The sequence below is a fragment of the Mastigoproctus giganteus genome, chromosome 14 (assembly GCF_048544385.1).
Source record: "Mastigoproctus giganteus isolate SK-2022 chromosome 14, ASM4854438v1, whole genome shotgun sequence".
In the NCBI taxonomy this organism is placed as follows: domain Eukaryota; kingdom Metazoa; phylum Arthropoda; class Arachnida; order Uropygi; family Thelyphonidae; genus Mastigoproctus; species Mastigoproctus giganteus.
In genome coordinates this window covers 121,097,910-121,118,003 of record NC_143588.1, presented here as the reverse complement: position 1 = coordinate 121,118,003, position 20,094 = coordinate 121,097,910, and the positions used below count along the sequence as shown (strand labels likewise).

Genomic DNA, 20,094 nt, shown 5'->3' with positions numbered 1-20,094 from the left:
GTATGTTTCTGTGTTTTGAATTTGCAGAACACACACAAAAATGCTTATGTACACATATAGTATATTTTTATATACCACTCAGTTTTAGTGACATTTCCAAGGGTCAACCATTAAAATTGAGAGGAAAAACAACAATATATAGGTCCTCTATTATTATGTGCAATAAGGTTTAACTGTTTACCACATATAGTAAAATATCACAACAACTCAACTATTGTGTGTGTGCATGTGCGCGCACTTTTATTATTTCGAGACATAATATGTAAGCAGAAATATGTATGAATGCATAAGCGAGGCTCTACTGTATTGTGTTACCTTATCATTGTTTTAATTGCTAAAATATTTGGCAGTTCTGCTGCTTTTTAGAGAAGTTATTGAATAAAATGCACATGTTAATTGATTTTTAATTTAATTAGGAACCATATACAAAACCGTTGGTATCTGTTGGTTGCTGGCACGTCCATTGCGAAGAATGTTGGCTGAGGACATTGGTAAGATTTTTAAATGAATGTATTTTATAACATACTTTTTTTATTTATTTTTTTTTTTATTTTGAATTTATTCAGATATCAAATGAAATATAAAAAAAACAGTATACAAGAAACATTATGAATTTGTTTATAGTATAAACCAGAGCTATAATGCTCAATACATTCTACATTGTTATCAATATTTGTAAAAGAATAAGAGAAGTTTACCTCAATATGATACATAGAATCATATTGATTGCAGCTATTGTTAATCTATTAGTCTGTGTACCCCCCCAAAGCTAGCAGTTTTCCAACCCGCCTAACACTGCCTTGATAGCATCATCAAATATTCTTGCTCCCTTTCTATTTAAGTGTATCCCATCCCTGCAGAAGCAATCTTTCCTGTTAAGAAGCACAGACCATGTTGCAAAAAATTCTACCTGATCAGCCTTGCACAATCTTTCCAGGGGCAAACTGGTTGACAAGGCTCTCGTCACAGACTCCCTCTTATCATCTCTGGGACAGAATTGTAAACACTTCAAAAATTTAAATCTAACTTATGAATTTTTTTTGCTGACTGCAACAAACAGCTGTACAGAGATATATAGTGGGTCAAAAAAATCAATGACATATAATGGGGGATTTTAACTTTCCATATTTGACTGGCACTTGTGGGACATTAGCATTAGTAGAGACATATGATGCAAGAAAGAAAGCTTATACAGCATCAACAAAAAGAAAAAAAAAAACTTCCCATCTCACCCATCCATTTACTCCCAGCATTTGTTCAGGTCTTCCTTGAATTTATGTAAGCTATCAAATTCCATAATGACAGATGCAAGTTTCTTTTAGCAGAAGGAAAATTTCCACACATCTAATCTACAACTGCTTTTCCTCAATTTGAATGTATGTGCCACCCTCAGGTGCATAATCTAATCAAGGAGTATCCCATCAGCATTTGCCTTCTCTGTACTCATTCTGGCAGCTCTACATCCTTCCTAAATGTGGCCTCCAGACCTGTATACAGTATTCAAGGTTTAGTCTGACCATTGTCTTATACAAAGGAATAATCACCTCCTTATCCCTGCTAGCAACATTCCTGTATCGCCACACGAGCTTCTCTGGCAGCCTGTCTGCACAGCTCAGAAACTTTATATCTCATTGGACAATTACAAAGACTCCAAGCCTTTTTCATTCTGCACTACGCTGAGTATAGTGTCGCACAGTTAGTACATTACTCTGTGATTATTGCTATGCATATGCAGTCCTTTGCATTTGTCAATGTTAAACTTCAGTTGCCACCTCTCAGCCCATCTGCCCAACTTTTCTACATCTTGTTTCAGTAGAGTACTGTCACTTGCAGACTAGAAAGACTTTTGTGAACTTATTGTTTGACTGTTTTCTACAGTATAATGTTAGAGAAGCAACAAGAGGGAGTAATACTCTTTATCTGATTATCAGCAGTGATTATTCATGCATTAAGAATCTACAGATAAAAGAACCACTAGGTGGCAGTGATCAAGGTGTATTGATGTGGGATTTATTTAAAGATGTAAATACCATCAATCAATAAATACCACCATTGGTTCCACTGTATAGAACTTAAAACTTTTAAGTTCTATACAGTGGAACCAATTGATGATGCTCAAATGAACAAATTCTAAATGGAAGCATTCAAGGAATTAATCATAGAAGCAACTAGACTTTTTGCACCAACTAAGAAATACGCTTCAACGTAAGGGCCTAAATGGATGTCAAATGAACTGAGATATGTGGCAGAAAAGAAAAATGCATGGATGCCTATAAATTATCAGGCGACACAGAAGCCTGTGGTAGATATATGCCAGTCTGTAATCAAGTCACAAAGGAGGTCAGGAAAGCAAAGACAGAGTACAAGAAATCTTTGGCAAAGGATACAAAGAAAAATAGCAAAACCTTCTCTACTTATGTAAACACTAGGATGAAGAGATTGAATCATATTGGTCAACTTGATAACAATGGTTCAACTATTGATGATCCTACTCAGGTTGCTGACAAACTGAATTAGTATTTTGCATCTACATTCACACATGAGGTATTATTTAGGAAAGTGGATGCCAGTTTATCAAACTCTAAAAGTGAGCTAAATGATTTTGTAATAACTGAGAGAAAAGTGAGTATCATCAGTTAGTTCCACTGTATAGAACTTAAAACAGTTAAATTCTATACAGTGGAACCAACTGGGTGGTATTTATTGATTGATGGTATTTATATCTTTAAATAAATCTCACATCAATACACCCTGATCACTGCCACCTAGTGGTTCTTGGAAAAAACAAATTTTTGAAATTAAACATTATAAAGGCACCTGCAGTGAATGTGATCCATCCAATTATATTAAGGTTGGCAGCTAAGGAAGTAAGCAAGCCCTTAGCCATAATTAGGAGAACATCCTTGGATTCAGTGGTGATTCCTGCAGACTGGAGATATGAAAATGTATCACCAATTCACAAATGGGGATTGAAGGGTGACACGAGTAATTGCAGACCTGTTAGTTTAATTTGTTTATACTCCAGCACAATCACCAAATCAGAGGAGTTTACAATAAATTATCAGTACAAACATTAATTGTATTTTGCAGTCATAGGCTTGAAGCCCGGTCCATTCAAAGAGTGTATGCTACTGCACTCTTGCTCCTAACCACTTGGCTACATCAGGCCAATGTTCTTTCTTGGGACTTCTGTTCTAGGGAAAATAATGGTGTCATCAGTTAAAGAAGTAATGCAGGATCATCTAAACAAGACTGCAGTAATAATTCACACACAGCATGGTTTTGTTAAGGGGGGAAGTCTTGTCTAAACAATTTGATTCGATACTATGATATGGTTACAAGGGAACTGGAGGGAACAAATTATTTTGATATCATATACTTGGATTTCAAATAAGATTTTGATACCATTGCACATGAAAGACTGCTGTCCAAATTGGAGCAGTGTGTCATTAAGTGCAAGTTGAGGTTATCACAGACATTCTCTCAGATATGCCAGACAAGGTGTGCTTGCTACCTGGGAGTCTAACACGCTGATGGAACTGATATTTGCGTGACACTCAAATCAAGTAGTCCCAATTTCTGCAATTTCCGGGTGGTTTGTGACAGCCAAATGCTTTCTGGTTGCACCTTCACAATGGTGGGACTGTTAGTAATCCTGGGTATAACCCACATGCTCAAGCACACCGTGGGTGTCCACCCAAGTGTGAACCAACGTAAGCAGGAGTCAAGGTGTGGTGCCCACACCACACGGAGGAATGCCGCCTCTCTGTCTTACCAGGCAATACTAAGTGGTAGATGACTCTCATCAACCGGTGCAATACCACCACTTTGCTTATTGGAGGCTTGAAGTGGTGAAACCCATGTTTAGTCTCCAGAGCTAAGTTCCAGTCAACCTTTCCCCATCTCTTCCATCATGCAGTATGACTGATGTCTTTTGAGGTTATGATGAATTCCATGTCGAGATCCAAACTTCATTATATTTCAAGGGTACAGCTCTAAAACGGTGTTTGCAGGCCGGCCGCTAGTTAGTACACCGGACTCAACCTATTGGTAACTCTCTAGGATTCTTCTGGATCAGCTAGTGTATAATCTTGCTACCTCTACTCTGCCAGATAGTGACTGGAGGGAGTCAAGTAGTGTGTATGCGGATGGCATTGTTGAGGCCATGTTATGTCAGGATCTGGGTATATTCTTACCATGTGTACACCATATCCAAATACTACATTACTTCATATAGCAAAACTTTTGCTGCTCCCACCTCTGTCAAAACCAAATGGTTCTTTTGTCACTTCAGCAAGGATAAAGTTGACCTGCTAGCATCCCATTTTTCTTCCAACCCATGTATTAATGATCTTGGTAAAACACCTCCCACCATTCCCAGCAAGCTCCATTCAATGCCTCCTGTGTTGTCTTCCACCAAAAGGATGTCAGAAGGATTTTGATGAACCTTGATGCTAAGAAAGCTCCAGGTCCTGATGGTATTTCTCCACTTGTTCTCAAAACCTGTGTGCCTGAACTTACTCCTGTCCTTTTCTGCCTTTTTTCACTTTCTTATTCCAAAGGTGTTTTTCCTTTTTCTTGGAAATTTGGTCATATCCAACCAGTTCCTAAAAAGGGTGACAAGTCCCTTCCATCCAATTATTGTCCCATTGCAATTACTTCTACTCTTTCTAAAGCAATAGAGAAGTCAGATAACCGCCCATTCTTAAACTACCTAGAAACCTTCCATCTGATCAATGATCGCCAGTATGGATTCCATCAGTGTCGATCCACTGGTGATATTCTAGCTTATGTTACCCATTTATGGACTAATTCAATGGAAAAGTTCGGTGAAACACAAGCAGTTGCTCTTGACATCTCAAAGGCTTTCGATCTTGTTTCGCATAAAGGTCTTCTAAACAAGCTTCCATCTTATGGTTTGCCAACTGTTTTTTGTAATTGGTTTTCCAGTTTTCTCTCTGATCGCTCACTCAGGCTGATGGTAGATGGCCCTCTGTCTTCTAACTTCTCCACTAATGCTGGTGTCCCCGAAGGTTCAGTTCTTTTCCCCACTCTTTTACTCTTGTATATTAATGACCTTCTTCCTTTGACCAGAAATCCTATCCATAGTTTTGCTGATGATAGCACATTGCATCTCACTTTCCAGTTTGAGAAACCTTGCCCTGCTCAATCAGCTTCAACTTCTCAAATATCTGCTACCAATTCCTTAAATGCCGATCTCCAGTGAGGCAAAGTCAACTTAGTTGAATTCAATCCTTCTAAAACTCAGTCTGTACTAATATCTCGCAAAAAAGATTCTTCTGCTCCTATGCTTATATTTGGTGACACTCTGAATCTCTTTTGGGGATTACCCTGACTTCTAATCTCTCTTGGCACAAGCAAATTACAAATATTGCTTCCTATGTGTCTAAAAAACTGGGTTTTCTCTTTTGCTCTCAGCATTACTTTTCTTCCAAACAATTGTTCACTCTGTACAAATCACAAATCTGCCCTACCATGGAATATTGTTCCCACATCTGGGACATTGCCCCCAAAACCTCTCTCAGGCATCTAGATTCTATTCAGAAGAAGACAGTTAGGTTAATTAATGACTCATCTGTAACAGTCTCTCCACTCTGTCTCATAGATATACTGTTTCTTCTCCATACCTTTTCTACTGCTACTTCAATTGGCAATGTTCTTCTGAATTGGCTTCTATAATTCCCACTCTCTCTTTCAAAACATGCAAATGCATGCCGCCACTAGCCAACATCCATTTACTCTCCAACTTCAAACTCACAGAACCAATTTTTATCTTCCTCGTTTATTCATTCAACTACGGGTGGTTCTCAAATATTTCCTGAAAATTACAGTCTACAGAAGTTCAAGTCTAATGTCAACAAATATCTTCTTTCTTCTCCACCTGCAACCCAAGCACAGTACTAAACATATAGGTTCTAATTTTGTGGTTTTCATGAAAAAAAAAAAAAAAAAGTTGCTATTATGGATAAAGGGACGTTTGAGTGGTAGTAGACAGTCGTAATCAATGGACTGATGTTATTAATGAAGTCACCCACAGTTCAAAGTTGGGCCCATTGTTGTTTTCATAATTATCAATGATATCGATGAAGGCATATCAAGCTTAATGTCCAAGTTTGCAGATGATGAAAAGGTTGGTAGAGTGATTAATGGTAATATTGATGGTATGCTACTGCAACAACACCTGGAAAAGTTAGGCAGGTGGACTGAAAACTGGGAGTTGAAGTTTAACATTAATTATAGAGAATAGCAACAAGATTGGCGGGTTAAACAAAGGAGTGATCTTATCAATACAATAAACACTTCAGTTCTTTAAATTGTAGCGTCTCGAGACTAGGCACCTGTGTGATCATATTATTGAGGTGTTTAAACTGTTGAATGGATTGAGCAAGCTCAATGATGAAGGAATTATTCTGCTCAGACTATGCACATTAGGGGGAGCACAAATTGAAATTGAGGAAGGACTGTTGCAGAATAGATACACGGAAGTTTGCCTTTAGCCAGTGGGTGGTTGATTGCTGGAACAAACTTCCATATGTTATTGTAGAAGTTGATAACTTGAATAAATTCAAGGAAAAACTAGACAAACTATTGGAGAAAATAGATAAATGTAATCGGATTTTTTTTTTTTTTTTTGCTGAAGCTGTGTAAACTTTTTTCTTGCATCAGTTGGCATTACTAATGCTATGTGCCACAGAATCTCATCCAAAATACTTAAATTAGTATCCATTACCACAGAGAAATAGAAAAATCACTGCAAATTGATTAAAATTATTATTAAATTTTTGTGAATTAAAATTTATTTGTATGATTTTAGTTCACTCAATGGAATAATCACAATACATTCAATGAATGGTTGGTAAAGGTTTTTAGTGCGCTGGCATTTTGGATAACCACAACCTGACTCTGTTAAATTCTGGCTCACCAACTCGTATTCAACTGCCTGCAGGTGCTACATCAGCCATAGACCTATCCATCTGTTCAGCATCTCTTTTTCCAAACATGGAATGGTCAGTGCTAAATGATCCATTCCACAGTGACCATTTTCCTATAATCAGCTCAATTCAAACACAGATCGTGTCATACTTGAAAAGCAATATGTACAGCAACAGAATCTTGATGACGCAACTGACCACATTACCAGCCATATATTATCTGCAGCAGAAATTTCCATTCCAAAATCTAACCAGCGCAAGAGTGTACACCAAAATCAGTGGTGGAATGAAGAATTCTCCAAAGCAAAGCATGATAAAAACCGAGCTTGGAACCACTTTCGGAAATTCACAACTACCGCCAGCCTAATTGTTTACAAAAAAACTCGGAGCTAAAGCAAGACAAATTTGAAAAAAAGCAAAACATGAATCCTGGATTAACTTTCCCTCATCCATTAACAAAAATACTGACACTCGAATTATCTGGGAAAAAATATAAGCACTCTATGGGAAATTTCTACTGCTGCAATCACCAGTAATACAATGGAATGGGCAGGAATTATTTTCCCCTACTGATATTGCAAATGTGTTATCAGGTCTTTTTTATAACATTTCCACCTCATCCTCTTATGTGACATCCTTTCAACGCATTAAAGCTAATGAAGAACGTCAAAAATTGCATTTTCAAACTAGACTCTCACTTCTTATAACCAGCCTTTTACTCTAGTTGAACTCAAGGAATGCTTAAGAAAATCGTCGAATAGTGCAGCAGGACCAGATGGCATTCACTACAGTATGCTGAAGCATCTATGTGAAGCCGACCGTGGCATATTATTACTATTCTACAACCGTATCTTTTCAGAAAATACTTATCCTCTGTCCTGGCGGCATTCCTATATCTGTGCTATTCCAAAACCAAGCAAAGATCCCACTCTGGTTTAGAACTACAGACCGATATCATTAACAAGCCTTTTGGGCAAAATATTTGAAAGGATGGTGCATAAGAGGCTCACCTGGTTTCTAGATTCCCAGAATCTTCTTTCTGATCACCAATATGGCTTCGGTAAAAACAGATCTACCCTAGATAGAATTGCTTGTAAAACTTGAATGCAACATACGAAATGCCTTCATCATGAAACAGCATCTAGTGATGGTCAACCTAGATATTCACAAAGCATTCGATACCACTTGGCATTATTAAAGATATGCATCAGTTGGGACTGAGAGGCTATCTTCCTCAAATAATTCAGAACTTTTTAAAATTACGCACCTTTCAAGTCCGATATCGAAACATGCTTTCAGCATCTTGCATTCAGGAGGAGGGTGTCCTGCAGGGTTCAATACTGAGTGCTACCCTATTTGCAATTCGGGTGAACAACATATTGAAAGATCTTCCAAAAACCATTCAAATATATATGTATGCAGATGACCTCACTGTATCCTGTCAATCACAAAGTATGAATACTATGAAAAGACAGTTGCAAATTGCTCTATTTAAAATAGAAGCCTGGACCTTACGCAATGGTTATTGTCTTGCTGAGGAGAAATCCATCATACTCACTTCTGCAAACTACAGTCACTTCATCCTGATCCTGAGCTAAAGATCAATAACATGTCAATACCCCTTGTTCACACTGTCCATTTTCTTGGCCTGGTGCCAGATAGGAAACTAAACTTTCAAGCACACGTGACCTACCTTCAGACCATCTGCTTGAAGAAATTGAATATCCTCTGGTGTGTGTCATCTATGTCATGAGGCACTGATCGACATACCCTAATCCATCTTTATCAAGCTCTCATCAGGTCCTGCTTAGACTATGGCTCCCCAGTGTATGACTCTGCTAGAAAAACTACCTTAGAGCAATTGAACACTATCCAGCACAGTGCTCTGAGAGTTTCTCTAGGGGCTTTCAGAACCTCCCCAATTCAGAGCCTTTACATTGAAGCCCACAAACCTCCCTTACATCTTCGGAGGAAAACATTGCTCTTGATATATGCCGCAAAAATCCGCAGTCTTCCCTCACACCCAAATTGGAGATGTCTGTACAATACCAAATTGGAGTCATTTTACAACAGTAAACCAAATGAAAACAGACCTGCTGCACTTAGACTTAAAGAACTAACTCAAACGTGGAATATAGAAATTGGCAATATATATCAGGACATGACATCGCCTGATCCACCGTGGACAAATATCCCTGAAATTTATGATGACTATTTCCAACAGTGGGGAAAGATCACCTCGTCTCCCTTCAATATCGCACAGTTACATGAAACTCACTCTGCTTCTAATTCACAGGCCTGTAAGAGCTATACAGACGGATCAAAAACTGAGACCCAAGTAGGCGCTGCGGCAATCTTCCCATCATTCACCACTTCTGTCTCATTACCTGTAAAATGCAGTATCTTCACTGCTGAGCTTTATGCTATTAACTTGGCTCTAGATCACACTACTCAACTTCTAATTTTGTCCCCCTTAATATACACTGACTCACTCAGTGCTGTCTCTGCCATAAATAGTAATACCACCTCCTCTCACCCTGTAATAAAACAAATCTATTCTAAATTACTTGTGTGTAATGAGTCAAACCAAACTGTGACATTCTGCTGGATCCCAGGACATTCTGATATAGCAGGAAATGAAAGAGGAGATCTTGCAACCAAACAACCAGATACTTCTATTTTACAGAATTGTCGAGTTCCATATTCCGATTTCAAACATATCATCCGTAAAGCATGCTACAATAGCTGGTCACTAATCTGGAGAGATTAGTGACCAGCTATTGACCAGGAAACAAACTATACCAAATAAAACCAGAACCAAAGCTGTGGCTCTCTAGTTTCCCGAAAAATAGATGAGAAGAAACAATTTTAGGAAGGCTTAGGATTGGGCATACTCGTCTCACTCACCTGTATCTATTAACAGCGCTCCCCAATGTACATCATGTCAAGTACAACTGACCATTTGCCATTTGCTAGTGGACTGTCCCCACTTTCAAAACATCCTCTTAGAAACCTTTAAGTCAATTGCTAATATGCAGTCATCAATAAAATTAATGCAGATTCAGGGAGGTGATCCTAATAAAAAAAGAACTATTTACTTTCCTAAATCGGAGGAATATATCATAAAATATAGTTACTGTTTCATATTCACCATTAGAAAGACACTATGGCCCTAGCAGCCTATGTGTCGTTAAACTCAACAACAGCACTGGCATTTCATGAATTAATAATGAATTTTTCTTTATTCTTTGAGATGGCCAAGACCAGTTAAAATGAAGTGTCTTTTGTGATTATTATTTTACTTGCCAGTTCACTTGATGTCTTTAAGAAATTATGAATTTGTCCTGTTATTTTGTGCGATAGAATCACTCTAATCATTATAAACCATTCCACAAATGTTCATTGATTTCAACATTTTTGAAATAATTTTCAATGATTTTCCTGACTTAAAGAATTTCAGTGAAAATAATGAGATGAAGAGGAATATGTTGTGAAAATACTATTCACAATACAATATGAATACATTCTTGGCCTATTCTGCGATCGTGGTCAGACCATGGTATAGGTACGATGAAATGGAGAGCAGCAAGTCTGCTACAAACTAAAAACAACTAATATAAGTGCCGGGAAGATCATACTGTTTTATTTTCAAGATCCATTGCTATTACCATATCACATTTCATGTTGTTTAAATGTTCATCTTGTTACGTCATCTGCAGCATGCAAAACAAGGGACCAAAACATTTGTCTTAAAAGTGCCATTTTGTTACAGGATGACACACAGTACAACACAATAGCAACCCTCCAGAAATGCTGCTGAGAATGGTCTGGCTATCCCCATATATCAAAAAATTGATATGGAAACTAAAAAGTGAAATGGCAAAATAAAGTCAGTTCTGGACAGATGATGATGCATAAGAGGCTGTCTTATAGTAGCACTAACAGTGATAAGACATTATGACCATGGTATTAAAACTTGGCAAATAGACATTTAAATAGTTATGAAGACTGTGTTCTGTCTGATGGGCTCTCAAGGTCATGTTTTTGGAACTGTACCACTTTCAGGCTAGGGGTATTTTGCTGTATAGTAGAATGACACTCGGCTTCTTGTTTCTATCTGTTTTGCTGATAGAAACAATAGTCTAATTATGTAACTATTTGTATTTAACTCACTCTAGTTTAAAATGAAATTGAAATGAAATGAATCTTTATATATGTAACAAAATTGAAAGTAAAGGAAAAGAATTATTTACAGTATTATAAAATATTTTTTGAAGAAAATAAATAAATTTCTGTTAGAAATAGTGTGCTAATGTATTAATTCTTTTAATAATATCACAAAATATATACTCAGTTGCTTTAAATTTGAATAAACATGCTTGTCATTATAAATCACCTTCACATTAAGTAAAATAATTTTATGTTCTTGAAGTCCATTTTTTATGCATATTAGTAATAAAATATAAGCTCTGTTTTATGTGCATAATCAGCAGACTGTTTTCAACCTCTCCTTATGTGCATTTTGGAATCATTTAACACAGATATGTTTTGAGGGACATTTAGAACCTCTCGAAATAATATGCATCTTGTTTTTAAGCAAATTTTTTTTTTTTTTTTTTTTTTTGATATGCACTCCCTAATTTATTATACCATTTGATAAAATAAATTACCTTATATATCAATGAAGTTTTGTTTTTTGTTTTTTTTTCTTTCTCCCATGTGTAACTGTAGGGAGTCAAGAAACTGTGTCCTCAATGTAACATGATAACATCTCCTGCAGATCTTCGACGAATATATCTCTAAGGCTGCATATTAACTGCATTTCAATTCATTCATCATCTGGATATAATACGGTGGACTTCATAAAAAATAGATTGCTGCAAACCACTTTGATAGTATGCTGCCTATTTCACTTTGACCATGAAAAAAGCACTCATCTTGTAAACAATGTCATATAAACCAGTGTGATGCATAAACTTCTGCAGACTCATAGTTAAATTTGGCTGTTTTGCTTTTTTGCAAACAGATTTTAAAGAAGATGCTGATCGGGATTCACATTTATGTTTCATATGTTGCTAACGAACTGCAAGGGATTGTGATTATACCTTTAAATGCCGTATATGTCTGTGTAAATGATGTTGTATTATAAAAGAAATTTAGCTTCTGTGGAACAGAAAATAAAATATTTTGTTATTTGTTACTATTATGTATGAAAACTTCATTTAGTTACTACAGCATTACTTTAAAACTAATTTCTTTACAAGAAATACAGAATACATAAATTAAACAGTTTCTCTGATACGATGGACCTAAGAAAAATAACTTCAGTTAAACCTGAACAAAAAAAAAATTAATAAAATGTGAATGAGAAATTGTATTTTTTTTTTTTTTTTTTTTTTTTTCACTGAGATCCTCTCCCCCCCCTGAAGCTGTTATTTCAAGATAAATCTCATTTTTCATTGTTCCATTAGTAATGTTTGTCCCACCTATATTTAATAGCCCTGTCCTGCCTCAGGTGATTTCTACTTGTTTTAGCATTTGGGATGAGGTCTACATGATCACCCTTTCTAAAGTGATGAATTATGAAGTTGTAGTATTAGTACTAAAGAAGCAAAATGATGCAAAGAAATTAAACATATTCTGCATTAGTCAAAAAAAATCCCTTCAGTAGCTAAAAAGTAGAAAGTAACAATGCAATTCTGCCTTGAACCTTGTCAGACTCTCTACTTTACTACTACTTTAGGAGGCAACATATTCCAGTGATCAACAATGTGCTGTTTGAAGGCAAACTCCAGAAGATGTAATCTTCTGTTGTTCCTAAAATTTTATTTTCGGCCTTTTTTTGTTGTTGTTGTTGTTTCATCTGCCAATATGAAATTAACCCTCTCCCACTCATTCTGGTTATGCCTTTAAGGGCCTTAAGCAGCTCTTGTTGATTAATCCTGAGATGGTAGTCTCCATGTTATACTCAAAATTCAAACATCCGATCACCCTAGACTAAACAAAAAAAATGTTTCGTTGCCGGCATTAGTTTGTCTGGACCAGCTATTTTTCTCCGAGAAGCGATATAACAAAGATGATACAGGTGATTGATAGGAACTGAAAATTAAGCTTAAATTTAGTTTGAATTTCTGTTGAATTTTAATCCAACTATTTAATAGCTGGATTAAAATTTTAGAAGTATGTATCTGTTGATTAAAATTCAACAGATACATAAAACATAAACAGTTACCATATAACTTGGTATCATAAAACAATATTTGTACCAATTTATTTGGGCTCCTGGGAGTGGGAAGCAAACACCTCATTCATCCCCAGGGGCTCACATCTGGTGAGTATGAGCTTGGCACACCCAGGGTCCTGAGCTGGATATCATCATTCTTCTCTTTCTTGGTGATTTCCTTCTACTTTTCTCTCTCTCTCTCTCTCTCTCTCTCTCTCTCTCTCTCTCTCTCTCTCTCTCTCTCTCTCAGGGTAACTCAGGAATTTTTTTTTGGCTAGTGCAGCATAAGCCTCAGGCTTCCTTGCACCATATAGCTAATAATAATAATAATCCCTCTTATATCTGCCATTGGTACAAATTGGTTCTCCCTGCTTCTACAGTGACTGCAATCACTTTTCTTTATACCATGGTCAAGTTAGAAGGTATCGAGAGAGGGAATTGCAGTTTTTACCCCCCAAAACTCGAGTTGTTCATCCAACAAAATAGATCAATCTTGCACATGATCCTCAGATTCAGTATACCGATTCTTCATGATCTTAGTTGCTGAGGCACAAATGCTAAATAATAAAAATGTGTTCTGATGAAACCTTTATTTGACATTCCATTGAAATAAGTGATAAGACATGACATACCTTGCATGCAGTGTGCACAAAAGCATATGCACGAGTGACTTAGACCTGCTATTTGAAAAATAGTAATATTATTACAATCACAACAGCAGAAAACAATTATAATAAAGGACCAATAACAGATATGCAAATTAAATAATAGGTATCAACCACAATTGCCAAATTAAAAATTCATCCTCACCTGGCTCAACTGAGATGATTTTTGTTGTTGTAGTTCATTTTTGGGGGCTTCGAGAAAACACTTTGTGGATTCGATCAACATCTTCCAGCGAAGTGCTCGGTCTTCCCACTCCTTTTCGGTGCAGAACACTACTAGTCTCTTGAAATTGTTTTAACCAACATTGGATAGCATTATCTGAAGATGGATCTTTTCCATACTGAGTTCTGTAATGACATTGCATTGTGATAACACTTTGTTTCGTAAAACCAAAGTATGCACATTGCCTTCCCTTGAACAGTTGCCATTTTGAAGTAATGCCGTCAATATCTCCAAGACATCAATGTGGCGAGTACAGCATTGCCAGAGGAGAGACTACTGGAAGATTGTTGTCTTCCAGTTGTCTCTTTTTTTTTTTTTTTATTGTTGTCAAAAAAACAACAAAATAAAACTGCATAAGCAGTTTTATTTTGTTTCCGGTTTGAAAATTATAGGCCACAAAAACCCTGATAATAATTTACAACCTATATAAGTTAAACATATCTTTAATTGCATGTACTCTCATTGGTTTGATAGTTTTTGCTGGACAAAACTGACATTTCAGGAGGGGAAAAAATGTTTCCACTCTATGAACTTGGCCATAGAGTGGAAAAAGCCCATAAAAGTTCCAATTCATTATCGACTGAATTGGAACTTAGGCCTTTTACACCCATTGTGAGGAGAACATTGATTATTACCACTGGCTACCTGTGACTAGCAATCCAGGATCAATGTGCAGTAAGGAGAGGACACTGGTGGATAATTCTCCAAACTTAAAGGAAGATTCAACATAGAAAGATTAAAAATCTAATAATTGTATTAGCATTAGATTTTCATATGGTGTAAGGTACCCCCACGACTTTTCTGCATTGGTCAAAATACGAACAACTACATTTCTCTATAAAAACGTTAGCAGCATCAGGAATAAGTTAGCAACTCTTGGAAGAAATTGTACTGTCAAAGCAATATGATGTGTTAGCAATACAGAACCAATATAAAGAGATACGTTTTCTGGCAAAAGCTGCTGTATAAAGCATATGTACATGCAGGAAGAGCACCAAGCTGTAGAATGGCAATATACTATATCTGAACAATTTGCGTGTACATTAAGCACATTTGTGCCACATCACATGAAGTAGTCATTTATATTTGCACAAATTCTGAAATCTTACATATTATCTTTCATCCATACCCTGACTCAAATAATCTCAGAAATAATCAATTGGTGAATAAATCACCTACATCATAAATCAGTAAGTCTTCTGTAAGGAATTAAATTTCACTCTTCATCTACAATCAATAAGAACACAACCACCTGAAAAAGTGGCTATACTTCGTATATCAGTGGTCAATTTTGGATCAACAACATGAAATCATTGAGATCTCATATCCAGAACAGTAAATTGTAATATTCTTATGTCTCGTGCCTTTATTTGCTTCACTGAATCTCCCAATTGCCTTCTTAATAAGGAGAGGGGAGAATTAACTCTAAAAGCTGATAGAACCAAAGATAATCATAGTATACCATCAGAAATATTAAATAGTAAGAAAAGTTGCCTCCTAACACGTTTGGTAAACTTTATAAAAGTCATAGAATATAAAAAGGGGAGATGGGAATTTTTTGAGAAAACACGTTTTAAATGCAGTTATCCATCAAATGCTATTGGAAAATACTTAAGCAGGGAAGTAAGGAAGAAAGACAGGTTACATTCCATTGTAATATAAAATATGGAAAGGGAATTTTTAAACAATAAAATAAAAAAGACTATATATATATATATACACACAATGACTGGCCATTTTATAAGGCACGGCTACTAACAGTAAATCTCCCATTAGCTGTCAGAACAGCCTGGTTAAGGTGTCTTTTAGTTTACATAGACTAGGTACTCTTTGTTGAGAAACTTTACTAGATTATATCAAATATATGAAACTACATCTGCATTAAATCTAATTTTGTTTTTAAAGAAATTTCAGTCTTTCTTCCTTTAAATTTTTAACTTATTTCCACAACACCTGTCCAAAAAATAACATATTCACAATATATTATGAAATCATTAACTTTGATGTTAATGATTTCACTAACATATAAAATGCCACAGACATAATTTATTAAGAAATCGGTTTTAGAATTCTATTCTTGGAATAAAATTAGCATTAGTAGAGGCATATGATGCAAGAAAGCAAGCTTATACAGCATCAGCCAAAGGAAAAAAAAAAAAAAAAAAAAAAAAACCTTCCCATTTCACCCAAATATTTGCTTCAAATGTTTGACTAGTTCTGCCTTGAATTTATTTAAGCTGTCAAATTCTACAACAGGTGGAAGTTTGTTCCAGCAATCAACCACGCACTGGCTAAAGCCAAATTTCCACACATCTATTCCACAACTGTCTTTCCTCAATTTGAATTTATGTACCCTCAGGCAATTAATCTGGCCAAGAGGAAGAATTCCATCAGCATTGAGCTAGCTCAAACCATTCAAAGCCTTATACACCTCAATCAGGTCACCTCAAAGGTGCCTAGTCACCACACACTGGAATTTGCAAATCTTAAGCCTTTCTTCTTAAGAGCAACCCTTTATTCCATTCACTAATCTTGTTCCAGCAGCTCTACATCCTAAAATGTGGCCTCCAGACCTGCATACAGTACTCAAGGTGTGGCCTGACCATTGCCTTATACAAGGGTTGATGACTTTTGAGGTTATGATGAACATCATGGCGAGACCCAATCTTCCTTACATTTCGAGGGTACAACTTTAAAACAGTGTTTGCAGGCCGACTGCTAGTTAGTACACTGGACTGAACCTATTGGTAACACTCTAGGAGGCTTCTGGATCAGTTAGTGTATAATCTTGCTACCTCTACTCTGCCAGATAGGGACTGAAGGGAGTCAGAGTAGTGTATATGAGGGGCATTGTTGAGGCCACGTTATGTCAAGGATCTGGGATTATTCTTAACATGTGTACGCCATATCCAAAAATTTCATTACTTCATACAGCATGTCCCACTCACTTTTTCTTACTAATGAATACACAATGAATTGTCAAGCTAATAGAGTAAGCCTATCTGAGAAAAAATCTAAACCACCCAAACAAATCCTAATTCATTTCACAAATATATGTGGTCTCAATTCTAATCTCAACGATGTCCATTTCCACTTGCAGTCTGCCAAACTCCATGTACTTTTTCTGGCAGAATCTCAGTTATCGGTTGATTCATCTACTGCTCATCTCAGATGCCCAAATTATTCACTGTATGATTCCTTTCACCTCAAAGGTGGTACTTCTGCATATATCCATTCCGATATTCCCTGTTAGAGACTTTTTGGAATCTAATTTGGAATCTCCGCTTTTCAATCTTCTCAGGCTTAAAAATCTCTCCACCTCATTTTGTCAAATTTATCTGTTGTCACTACCTTTCTCCCAACTCCACTAATCACTTCGATCACTTTGCAACTTGACTTTCTCCAGTCCAACTTTCCTAACAGGTAATTTTCCTTGGTGATTTTAATGTTCACAACTCCAGCTGGCTTCCGTTTTCTAGTCACACCAACCCAGCTGGTCGAGATGCTGAGGCTTTTGCAATTACTAATGACCTTACACAGATTGTTCATTTACCAACAAGAATTTTTTTTTTGTTAGTTGTTCGCGCATCAGCTTCTGTGGCTATATTCCACCTCCCAAAGTTTTTTACATTTTGTACTCTGATCCAAGCCCGAGAAGGGATTCAAACGCTCGACCTGTGGGTTGCCAGGTACCTACCCGGCTAGCCCGGTCGGCCCTACAAGAATACCGGAGGGGCCTAACCATTCAGCCAACACTAGATCTTTTTCTCAAAAACAACCCTTCTAAGTACATGGTCCAATTGAAAGGTTCTTTATGCACCTCAGATCACAACTTGGAGATTGTCTCTTCTCCAATGGTGCCTTTATCTCATGGCTATTCCCAACCTCATTGTTTGGCATTACAAGAATGCAAAGTACGATGATATGGAGAGATTTCTTTTCCTTGGTTGGATTACAGAAAGGATAGAGAGGATATGAAGGGAGGAGAAGTTATGCCATTAGTTCAGAAACATAAAATGCAAGGAAGTGAAGCCAGTCAATATCGCTGGACAGTGCAGTGTCGACTCAGTTTGGTGTGACATAAGCATTGGGAGATCAAAATTGAGAGTAGGAGTGTGCTATAGGCCTAATGACTCTGATGAGTATAATAAGAAACTGTACTGGGAAATAGAGTGGGCCAGAAAATCAGAGTCTTATAATCGGGGATTTTAATTTCCCAGATATTGACTGGAATTTGTGGGTTGGTCACTCACACACTAGCAAGGCTTTTGTGGATTTATTGGATGATTGTTTTCTATATCAGCATGTTCGGGAGAAAACTAGAGGGAGTAATACTCTTGATCTGATTATCAATAATGATTCTTCATGCATTAAGAATCTGCAGATAAAGGAACCACTAGGTGGCAGTGATCACAGTGTGTTGAAGTGGAATTTACACAAAGAGGTAACTACCGTTAGGGGTAAAGGGAGGGTTTATTGCTTTCGTAAAGGCGACTACGATGGACTGAGACAGTATTTAAATTCTATACAATAGGACGAACTGATGTTACCAACAGCAAATTTAAAATGAGAAGCATTCAAAGAACCTATCTTGGAAGCTACTACTAGGCTTTTCATACGAACTAAGAAATACTGTTCAAGATTTAGGTCTAAATGAATGTCAGATGAACTAATGAGAGATATGGTAGAGAAGAAAAATGCATGGGATAAATATAAATTAATGGGTGACATGGAAGCCAATGATAGATATAAGCTGGTCTGTAACCAAGTCATAAACTAGATTAGGCAGGCAAAGGCAGATTATAAGAAATCCTTGGCAAAGGATGCAAAGAAAAACAGCAGAGTTCTTTACTTATGTAAACTCTAGAAGGAAGGGGTTGAATCAGAGTGGTCCACTGGATATATTTATGGTTTAACTGTCAATGATCTTGCTCAGATGGCTTACAAACTAAACGAATATTTTGCATCTACATTCACACATGAGTTATTCAGGAAGGAGAATGCCAGAGGTGAACTAAACTCTGGATGAGCTGGATGATTTTGTAATAACTGAAAGGAAATTGGAGGAGAAATTGTTGAAGATAAACACAAGAAAGACACCTGGGGTGGATGGGATCTATCCAGTTATATTAAAGGAGGCAGCAAAGGAAGTAAGCAAACCCTTAGCCATAATTATGAGAGCTTCCTTGGACTCAGGGGAGGTACCCACAGACTGGAGATGTGCAAATGTGACCCCAATTCACAAAGGAGGATCAAAGACTGACAAGTAATTATAGACCTGTGAGTTTAACTTCTGTTCCAGGAAAATTAATGGAGGCACTGGTTAAAGAAGCACTGCAGGATCATCTAGACAAGACTTCAGTTATAGCTCGGACACAGCATGGTTTTGTTAAGGGAAAGTCTTGCCTGATCGATTTGACTGAATACTTTGATGCAGTCACAAAAGAACTGGATGCAGGGAATAACTTTGATATTATATATTTGGATCTTAGAAAGGCTTTTGATACTGTTGCACATGGAAGACTGCTGCACAAAAATGGAGCAGTGTGGCATTGGAGGAAAATTGCTGCTATGAATAAAGGGATGGTTGAGTGGGAGAAGACAGAGTGGTAATCAATGGTCACTACATATCATGGACTAATGTTATTAGTGGAGTCCCTCAGGGTTCAGGGTTTGGTATGTTGTTTTCTGTATTTATAAATGATATTGATGATGGTATATCTGGCTTAATGTCCAAGTTTGCAGAAGATACGAAGGTTGGCAGGGTTGTTAAGGACACTACTGACAGTATGCTACTGCAACAGGATCTGGAAAGGTTGAGCAGATGGACTAAGAGGTGGCAAATGAAGTTTAACCTTGACAAATGTAAAATACTACATATGGGAAACAGTAACCCCAGAGCAACGTATCAACTCTGTGGTACCACTGACAGTGGTAGAGAATGAAAAGGACCTGGGAATAATTGTGCAGGCAGATATGAAGTTCTCGGAACAGTGCAGACGGGCTGCAGGAGTAGCTCATGGTGTCTTA

At 36.9% G+C, this 20,094-nt stretch overlaps 1 protein-coding gene across 3 annotated transcripts in view; it reads left to right on the top strand.

Annotated features, from left to right (window-relative positions):
- The window catches only part of LOC150075695 (E3 ubiquitin-protein ligase RNF220-like), a 226,643-nt gene extending 214,684 nt beyond the window's left edge, over positions 1 to 11,959 (top strand). For all 3 annotated transcript variants that reach the window (XM_090388362.1, XM_090388364.1, XM_090388361.1), the window contains 2 exons: positions 417 to 491; positions 11,685 to 11,959. In XM_090388362.1, coding sequence (XP_090244488.1) covers positions 417 to 491; positions 11,685 to 11,756 — 147 coding nt within the window. In that variant the 3' untranslated portion in view covers positions 11,757 to 11,959. The remainder of the gene's footprint in view (positions 1 to 416; positions 492 to 11,684) is intronic.
- The last annotated feature ends 8,135 nt before the right edge of the window (positions 11,960 to 20,094 follow it).